This window comes from Montipora foliosa, chromosome 7, assembly GCF_036669935.1.
Source record: "Montipora foliosa isolate CH-2021 chromosome 7, ASM3666993v2, whole genome shotgun sequence".
Taxonomy (NCBI): domain Eukaryota; kingdom Metazoa; phylum Cnidaria; class Anthozoa; order Scleractinia; family Acroporidae; genus Montipora; species Montipora foliosa.
In genome coordinates, this window is record NC_090875.1 from 10,970,561 (window position 1) to 10,981,028 (window position 10,468).

The following is a 10,468-nucleotide window of genomic DNA, read 5'->3' on the forward strand; positions in this document are numbered from 1 at the left end:
TGACGTATTTAAATGAATGTATCTCAGTCAAAACTAGCCCGATAGGATTTTTGTAAATTTCACTGTGCTCTTTCGGACTTTGTGGATCAATAGTTGCTCATCTTATGATTAATAGGCTCGTACCTAGTCCCCTTCGGCTTGAAATCAGGAAATGACCTTTCCCTTGAATCATAAAAGTCAGAGACTGCAAAAAAAATTAGTGCTTTTACGATCGATTGTCATTTATCTTTGGCTGAGAATTCGAAATTCAGAGTTTTATGCAAAAACTGTTATTTTTTTCTTCATCTGTCTTCTGGCTCGCCTTTTACTCTTAACTCCCGGATTTTGCGTTCCTTTTTGGCCTGGCATCAGATTAGACTGAAAACAAGAGGAATTACGAAGCGGAAACAACATGGTCGGTCCTTCCTTAGTGTGTGGAATAAATGTGTGCTTTGTGCAACTACAAGACATGCATCACATGGAAGAAAACGTCCGTAAGAGCAATTTGCAGTTAGTTTTTTTCTTTTTTTTTTTTGTGGTTTTACTCAAAGAGCGCGTTTTCTTATAGCCAGCAAGCAGGCTTTACCATTGAAATGGCGCGCGGTCGAAATATAGGCGCTTGGATACTAGAAAGAAACTTTTAAGCAAGCCCCTATAGTTCGAACGCGCGCCATTTTCAACAGAAGAGCCTGCTTGCAAGCTAGTTTTGTTATCTTTGAAGTGAATTTATTACGAAAGCTTAAAAAAAGTAAGAAACCTCAAAACGGCACAGGACATTACAAAATAATTTAACGCGTGAGCCAAAGGGCCGATGTGGGCACGAACTCTGGGTGACCCCTCAAATGGTCTATATGATCTCCCCCCCCCCCCCCCACCCCCCTCACTTGATATTAACTGGAACGCTGCAGTTCAATACCACCCAACCAAATGCCTTCTGTTTTTGTGTAACACATACCAAAGGAAACCCAGTTCACGCTCAAACAGTGTCTAATTTTTATTTATCCAATTATCTTAGCTCTAGCTACCGTTTCTCAAGTTCCTTTTTCAATTCCGGAATCAAGTAAGGAACGGGCTGTCTTTAGTTACAGTAGTCGCTTAATTTCTTTTAATTCTTCTTCTTCTTCTTCTTCTTCTTCTTCTTCTTCTTCTTCTTCTTCTTCTTCTTCTTCTTCTTCTTCTTATTATTATTATTATTATTATTATTATTATTATTATTATTATTTATTTTTATTTTTATTTTTTTTGATAAAAGTGTCTCTGAATTATTTTTATTCATTTTCTCGAGACAGGAGCCAATGAGCTCCTGCTCGAAAAAAAAAGACCCTAAAAACAAAGCAATATTCAAACAATAATATTTATTAACTCTCCATATGTGGTCCAGATGCAGCAACAATTAAATTCGTCTGGTTACTGAGATATTCTCCAGTAGAAGACAGAATTATCCCATTTTTAACTTTGTAATACAAATGTCAATTCAAAGGCTTGGACAAGTGCCACGCTCCCTTAATGCCACCAGAATTGCCATGAACTATTAGCAGACTTGATAGAAGCTGCTGCCTTTCTGAAACCTGCGACATCTTCTCGTAAAACATTGTCCAAAACTTGCTGAAAAAAATCCCCAAAACTGTCTCAAAAGTTGATAATACGGTAACTAATTTATTTTTCTTTTGTATCAATACTGTTTTTTTTTCGGTAGGCTGACTTCTGTGGGCTTTCAAAGAAATTAAATATATGTGGCCCAAACATGTGGCTACAACAAAGTCGTATTTAATTCTACAGTTACTTTTGCCAGTCCATTGTTATCTACACGAGATAATTTAAAGCACTCATCCAAAAGCCAGAGAATGACATTGTGCAAAATTTTGTGAAAAGAATGTTCCACAGCGCCGGTTTTCTTGTTTCCGGTGTTCTTTCGCAGCGGAAACAACCGCCTTCGCGTCGCAAAGGCATTTCTATTTTACCTTTTTTTTTTTTTTCGAGGGTTAAATTTAGTGAGCTTCATTCGTGGAAAACTGAGTTTGTGGTTGTTGTGGTAAGGCAACTTGCAATGTCTCGTGTAACCATGAACTTTTTTTAATTTCAGTGATGTTTATGCGCAGTTCAAGGGCCCAAAAACTCAAGGAAGCGATATTTAAACTCAGTGTTCCCATTTAATAACCCCTTATCAATTTCCAACCGCTATCAACTGTCAACTGAAGCCCTGGAAAGTACTACTTTGGAAGTGTAATAAAGAAAGTGTAAAACATTACCTCACGCCTCCTTACTTTTGGTGCTTTCTTGAATAAAACTCGCGTCATGCATATTAGTCATTTGTTTCTGGGTTGCCATAGGCAATCCAGTTAGAAAAAGCCTTAAATTTGTTTGTTTGTTTTGTTGTTGTTGTTGTTGTTTTTTTTTTTTCTTTCCCGTGTCGGGAAAAGTCTTTCCTGACAATCCCTTGCTAAGTAGTATTTTTGTAGGTAGAGTTACGTGCGTGTATTTTTGGTAGGTTTCAGGGGGATCCGTTGGACACAGTATAATATTTAATTACCTGTAAAACGTCGAAAGTCATCGTAACGCGAAAAGCGTTTAAGTGGATCTTTAAACAAAATACACACTTATGGAGCTCGAGAACGGAAAGACGGCAGGTGAAAACAAATATCTGGAATCTTAAAATAGATGAGTAAGGGTCTAGAAGTGGATCCAGAATTATTCTGACTTTTCGCGTAAACGAATAATCGAAGGCAAGGATGACTGCTAAGGTTGCCCGTCCCATTAAAACTATCGTAAATTTACATATTCATTCACCCATGTCGTGCGTAATTTCATTCTTTGTTGAAGCGTCGAGATCTATTTCAACTTGTACCACCTTGTTAAGAACGATACTCTGACTTTTTGCCAGAGAGAAAGTACGCAGTCCACAAGGCCGAGTGAAACTCGGTGAACAGGGTATCATAATCCGACTGGAAGGAGGACAGTTCGAATTTGTACCCCGTCATGATAGAATTTTTCACCAAAGGCGAAAATTAAGGTAATTTTAACGAATTCTTTTCCAAATATCACCATCCCAATAGTGCAGGCAAAATAGTTTCTTTAATGGTCGCGTTTCATCAGGGTTTGAGAGTTATTTGATCACACACAATTCGCAAAGTATCTTCAATTTCGACAGTGAAGATTATGCTTGGTGAACAATCGCTGCTTGAGTCACGCAAAGTGCAGGATCGAGACTCCCACTTTCATATCAACATTTATATTAAAATATGAATACTTGTAATGGTTACAACTCAAACAACAAAGGTTTTAGGCTATTAAGAATATTAGTTTGAAGAAAGGATTTATGACAAGTTTTTTGTTTATTTCCTCTTTCCTGTGCTGGTTTACGTCTTTCGTAACTCTACACCTACATCTAATTTTACCCTTAATAGATTTCCACATTTTTTTTTCTTTTTCCGCTGACGACTCAATGTGGAATCGGCTAAAACTAAAAACTAGAATCCATAAGGGGTTCAGTCTCGCACTATCTAACTGTATTGAACCCCCACTGAATGCTGTATCTTTCACGTTACGAACGTGTATGTTTAATGAGAACTCGCGCGCACTTTAAGTGGGATTATAAGAGTGACTTGGTCCTGAAATATATTTTGGAACAGACGGATAGGGGTGCACAAAATAAACTATCCGCCATCTGCCGATGTGAAATTAAAATTGTCAAAATCTACACTGTGAGTTGACATTATGATCAAGTAAATTATTGACATCTTTTTTCAACGAAGGGGTTATATTACTTTGCTGTTATTACACAATTACGAATGCTCCTGAAGTCACCAAACAAGTTCCGCTTTGCTTTGCCAAGGTTTCGTTTCTTTGTTTTTCGTTTAAAAGTTTCTTCCCGAGTCTTTGTTAAAAGTTTGCTTACACATACACTTGAAATGGTAGATTGTATTGCGTGATTCAGTCATCTAATAAAATGGAATTTTATTGTTTTCGTGAAAATAAACTGAGCCATTTTTGTCAGTCCAATGTTATCTACACAAGGTAATTTAAAGCACTCATCCGAAAGCCAGAGAATGACGTTGTGATAAATTTGATGAAAAAGAATGTTCCACAACACCAGTTTTCTTCTTTCCGGTGTTTTTTCGCAGTGGAAACAACCGCCTTCGCGTCGCAAAGGCATTTACCTTCTACCTTTTTTTTTTTTTTTTTTCGTGGGTTAAATTTGGTGAGTTTCATTCGTGGAAAACTGAGTTTGTGGTTATTTTGGTAAGACAGCTTGCACTGTCTCGTGTAACCATGAACTTTTTCTTTTAATTTCAGTCATGTATATGCAAAATAATTATATTGTGCCGCGGCGCTTTGTTCCCTCGTAGTTCAAGGGCACAAAAACTCAAAGAAGCGATATTTAAACCCAGTGTTCCCATTGAATAATCCCTTATCACAATTTTTGGATTTCCAAGAAACACAAACTGTTTCTGTCTTTTTGAGATTGGAGGGGCTCGACTTCGAAAAATACAACACGAGCAAAGGCACGCGAAGCGACTAATCGTCGTTAAAACCTGTGTTCTCATCGGGTTCAGGATGAGTGAATCAGTTTAGCGTTTAAATGGTGATCCAAATCGTTCAACTGTCTCTGCCGTTATTTTCATGATTTTACGGAAGAGAAAACTGTTTCAACGCTTTTTCCGAAGCGTTAAACGCTAACAGTTCTTTAAAAAACGATTTTGCAAAGCGTTAAACGAAAGTTAAGTTCAGAAAAACGAAAAGGAAAATCCTTTATACGCTTAGCATTAGTGTTTAAAAAGGTTCAAAGCAAAAACGAAACGGTTTTCGCCGTTAAAAGAAAAATCGTTAGTGTACGTTTTCCCTTTCCCGGTCACATATATATGTGTGTATGTGTGTGTGGCCGCCTTGTTTTGATTTTAAGTCGAATGGAAATAATCATTCATCTTAAGCCCTTGGGGTTTTCCAAGTCGTAAATTACAAGTTTTCAGTTTTAGTAGACGATGATTTGCTTCTTCTTCAAATGGACTTATTAGTGCTCGTTTGCTAACTCTTTCAAATTTACAACAGCAAAAAAACAAAAAAGAATACCTTTCGTTGAATTTCCAACGGCTATCAACTGTCAACTGAAGCCCTGTAAGGTTCTCCTTTGGAAGTGTAATAAAGAAAGTGTAATACATTACCTCATGCTTTTACTTCCTTTTGCAGAACGCCTCCTTAGTTTTGGTGCTTACTTGAATCAACTCGCGTTATGCATATTAGTCATTTGTTACTGGTTGCCATTGGCAATCCAGTTAGAAAATACCTTTTTTTTTTCTTTTCCGTGTCGGGAAAAGACTTTCCTGACACTCCCTTGCTAAGTAGTATCTTTGTGGGTAGGGTTACGTGCGCGTATTTTTGGTATGTTTCAGGGGGATCCGTTGGACACATTAGAATATTTAATTTACCTGCAAGACGTCGAAAGTCATCGTAACGCGAAAAGCGTTTAAGTGGATCTTTAAACAAAATACACCTTTATGGAGCTCAACACCGGAAAGTCGATTGTTTAAACAAGATAGGCGGTTAAAAATAAATATCTGGAATCTTAAAAGAAATGAGTAAGGGTCTAGAAGTGGATCCAGAATTATTCTGACTTTTCGCGTAAACGAATAATCGAAGGCAAGGATGACTGCTAAGGTTGCCCGTCCCATTAAAACTATCGTAAATTTACATATTCATTCACCCATGTCGTGCGTAATTTCATTCTTTGTTGAAGCGTCGAGATCTATTTCAACTTGTACGACATTGTTAAGAACGATCCTCTGACCTTTTGCCAAAGAGAAAGTATACAGTCCACAAGGCCTAGTGAAACTCGGTGAACAGGGTATCATAATCCGACTGGAAGGAGGACAGTTCGAATTTGTGCCCCGTCATGATAGAATTTTTTATCAAAAGCGAAAATTAAGGTAATTTTAACGAATTCTTTTCCAAATATCACCATCCCAATAGTGCAGGCAAAATAGTTTCTTTAATGGTCGCGTTTTATCAGGGTTTGAAAGTTATTTGATCACACACAATTTGCAAAGTATCTTCAATTTCGACAGTGGAGATGATGCTTGGTGAACAAGCGCTACCTTAATCACGCAAAGCGCAGGATCAATAACCCCACGTTCATATCAACGTTAATATCAAAATATGAATACTTGTAATGGTTACAACTCAAACAACAAAGGTTTTAGGCTATTAAGAATATTAGTTTGAAGAAAGGATTTATGACAAGTTTTTTGTTTATTTCCTCTTTCCTGTGCTGGTTTACGTCTTTCGTAACTCTACTCCTACATCTAATTTTACCCTTAATAGATTTCCACATTTTTTTTTCTTTTTTCGCTGACGACTCAATGTGGAATCGGCTAAAACTAAAAACTAGAATCCATAAGGGGTTCAGTCTCGCACTATCTAACTGTATTGAACCCCCACTCACACATCAAAAGTTTTAGGCTATTAAGAATACTAGTTTGAAGAAAGGATTTATGACAAGTTATTAGTTAAGTTTCTCTTTCCTGTTTTGGTTTACGTCCAGTTCGTAACTCCACATCTACAATTAATTTTACCCTTGATCGATTTCCACTTTTTTTTTTCTTTTTCCGCTGACGATTCAATGTGGAATCGGCTAAAACTAAAACGGCTGCCTGTAAGAATCGAGAATCGTCCGTCAACGACCATTTTGGCGGATAGCTCATATTTTGCCCAAAGATACCCTTTAGTGAACTATTTTCAAGAGCCACATTTAAACGTTCCAGCGATTCTGATTTTTTTAGAAATTTGCGAAAATTTGAAAACGCGGTTAAAGTGCGGTTTTCTGTTTGACAAATTGTCCAAAATTTGCTGCGAGAACCAAGCAACGGTGAAGTCTTTAAATGAATTCAATTGGCACCAAACTTGACAAAAATTAAGAACTACTATTCTTGTTCATTTCTACCTCGATACTTTTTACGGAAATGTTAAAATTGTGATTGTCTAAGCTCTTTAAAGAACATCCTCAAAGACCGCATAACATGGCGGCGGAAAATGGGTGATATTTGACGTGATAAAAATGTACCTGGTACCTCATTCTTATTTTTTCTTTACTTCATATTCTTCAAATATTGCTATTATTCATTTTCTGTGTGAAGTTTTATGCTCAAACTCGGAACGCTTCCCTCCGAAAATATCAGAAATGTTTGAAACCTGAGCGAGCTAAATGACGCGAAATTTGAACGCAACCTGATGCTAATTATTCATGTAGAATCGTCGAACTGACTAATTTTCAGCTTTGTAGCGTGGAAAGCTTTAAAAAATGCGAAGTTATCCTTCAGAAGTATTAAAAGTGACTGAAAATAGTATTTGAGGGCAAAAATCCCCAAGTGAACTATATATGACTCAATTCAAACACATTTTAGTTTATACTGGTTTATGCAAGTGACTTTTCACCACGATGTCAAAACTGAAATTAATACGATATTAAATCTGTTCAGTTTTCTGTCAGAAGAGATCGTGATTCACACGACAAGTTAATATTTTAGGTGCAAGAAATGTACTCCACTGTAATGCGAAATGTATCGAGAATTATTTTTGTAATTGTTTACATTACAAAACGCACGCAGTGTCAGTTTCACTGAAATGCATGTACGACTTGGCGGACAGTTTCATTTCAAGAGCACTCTTTTAAAAGCTAGTAGTAGAGCAAAAATATGACAGAATTTCAAAGAATTTCAAACCAAATCAGTATACATATGCTCAAAAACGAAAACTGAATATGCGTCAATTGTGCGGTATCAAAGACATAATTTGACATAAGGGACCGGTCAAAAATTAGAGGGGGGGGGGGGGGGGCAGGGCTGGTGCAAACGTGGGGAGGGCCATGGTTTTTCATGCAAGCACAAAAGGGAGGGTCAAACAATTTGGTGCGTTTCATTAAGGGTGGGCCAGTATCTTTTATGCAAAGATGCTGGGGTCAGAACGAGGCAGAACGAACTAATGCATCAATCGCAGAGGCTCTTGTAGATGGTACATCACTGAAGGAAGTGGGAATATTACAAACCTTTTGATGGCCTGACTGAAGAAGTGATTTAGAGACTTTCAGCAAAATAAGTTCTGGAGAAAGAGAGTGTATGCATGGAAAAGAATGCCTGGAGGGTAGCTGAAGAGGTGGCAAGGCGTATTGATGATGAGCCAGGACCTGCAGGTGCCTTAATGAAATCCTATACCACTTCTGAGAAGAAACGTCAGTTCTTCTTTAACAGGCCTTACTTGATGAAATATGCATCTACAAAATCAGAGAAAAAAAAGCTAGACATTCCAGGATGCAATTACCCGAAGAAAATATATACATTTATAGGTGCTCATTTTATCATTGGGGAGATGTTTCTTGAATACTTGGAAGGCTCCTGTGTCAATACTACAGGGACTTTATGCGACTATTGTAGCTTGAATGAGAAATGTTGCCCAGGAATTGATCGTGTGCCAAGACAATTTCCTGATTACGAAAGCACTGGACTTCATTATCTTCCAATGAATAAGACTCCGATGGCAAACAGGATAACTGATGATTTCCATCCTAGGGTGCAATTAAAGAAGGCTTATGTGTTAGGTGAATGCACCTTAGACAACCCAAACAAGATTTTGGAATTCAGTAAAAAGTTTGTGGTGTCAGAAGAATGCATCAGAGGCAATCTTGAGCACTTGAAGTTGCTCGACTTGAAGAAAGATAAACGAAAGAAAGAGAGAGCTGAAAAAAGATCTGCCCAGGCAGGGAAGAAATATGAAGATTTTGATTGGGTTGCCATGCTTGAAGATGGTTCTTTAACCAAACGGACAATAGCTGTTTTGGACAAATACCTGAGACACCACAACATAGACTGCAAGGGAAGGAAGAAAGCAAAACTCAACGAAGTCCAAAGGCACATGATAAATTATGCAAACTATTTTGGTGGGTCAACGTTTTTTCTGCACCTGGAATGGGGAGGGTCTCCCCAAAACTGGTAGGGCAAAATAAAAATGCACCAGCCCTCCCCCCCCCCCCCCCTCCTCTAATTTTTGACCGGTCCCTAATGAACGGTTACTACCGAAAGAAAGCTACCTAAAGCAGTACGTACTTGCACTTCAGTGAGCTACGCAAAGTTTGAGTCCATAATGTTATCCAATGTTATCCGTTTCATTGTGAACTCATTTTCTGGAGGCATACATATGCAAGATGTTGTTGAACTTTTGACCTTCAAGCCTGGTAAATATTTATGTCCCGCAAAGTAACGCGCGCGAAAGGTTTCTTTTGTTCCATTCATGCCCATGCCCATTCAGTTCCCGGTGTTGTGGTCTGGGCTTTCTGGTCTGGATAGGGTAAGGTGGAGCACCTCGCCTAGGACCTCAAGTCCTGTTCGTGCTCCTTCCCTCTGGGCAGGTTTGCCAAGTAGAAGAGACAAACCAGATGTCTCGTAAAACGAAATGTTTTGTATCGTTATTGAGGCTCTGCCAACTAGGGTAAGTTCCGACAAGCGACATGCCCTAAAAAGTAGTGACAGCAATTGAAGCGAAATCGCGACAAACGACATCCTTTCTTTAAATTTCCGACAGAAATGGTCACAGCAACTTGAAACATTGACAAAGCAGCGACACGGGACCCCCCCCCCCCCCTCCCCCTTTCCTGGCAGGGCCGCGTTATTGTTGCATGAGAAGTGTTGTTTTGTTCTTGTTCTTTCTTTTCGAATAAAATTGCATCCTCGTTTACATAAGTATGTGATAAAAATAGACTACCAAGCAAGATGGTCAGTCGATGGTTTGAAACGCGCAATTTGTGGTAATAATTTACGACGCTTATTATACAGATCTGCTAACACCTGTTGAGAGTAGAGAAAAAATGCACTGGCAAGAACTACAAACAAAATTAATAAAATACGTATAACCTATAAGTAAAAAACGCTGCAGACTGAATACTCCCACTTTCGTCATTTTTCCAATGGGGGCGGTTAATTTTTTTTTATTGGCTTGTCCGCAGTAATCTCGTAAACGTTGTAGGGATGATCGAAAGACATGGGAGGCGAAACAGGTAAGGGTGAAAAAAGGGTAATTAAGAAAAAAGAAAATATCGTTACGCGCATGTACGAAAATAAATTAGAAGTAACTGACGCGGATTGGACGTGAGTCAGCCCTTCAGTGTCCCTCTTCCACACTCTCCCGTCCAGGCCAAATTAACAGGAAAGGCAGTGACCAAATTATTTTTGGCAAGTACTTTTGCTAGTAATGTCTATGAACAGTGCCAGGTACGGGGCCTTTTTCCGCATGGGTAACACTTTTCACGTATGCCAGCCCGCTGATTGCCTCATAAGTTTGTGATTGGACGCCGTTTGAGGCTGGCACTTGGCTGGCACGCGTGAAAAGTGTTACGCATCTCGACCACTCGGAAGGTATGGGATTTTGATTTTCTTCGAGGGCGAGCTCCGGGACGTTTGGATGAATGAGCGAGAACTACAATGTCAAGAAGAAGCGTTAATCTTTCAGC

General features: G+C 38.6%; 1 protein-coding gene across 2 annotated transcripts in view; it reads right to left on the bottom strand.

The window, feature by feature from the left end:
* The window catches only part of LOC138010885 (neurotrypsin-like), a 55,307-nt gene extending 50,107 nt beyond the window's left edge, over positions 1–5,200 (bottom strand). Inside the window, exon 1 of one of the 2 annotated variants that reach the window (XM_068857906.1) lies at positions 5,139–5,200. In XM_068857906.1, coding sequence (XP_068714007.1) covers positions 5,139–5,143 — 5 coding nt within the window. In that variant the 5' untranslated portion in view covers positions 5,144–5,200. Of the gene's footprint in view, positions 1–5,046 lie in introns of both variants that reach the window. The other variant, XM_068857905.1, reaches the window with a different exon arrangement.
* Positions 5,201–10,468: the final 5,268 nt, after the last annotated feature.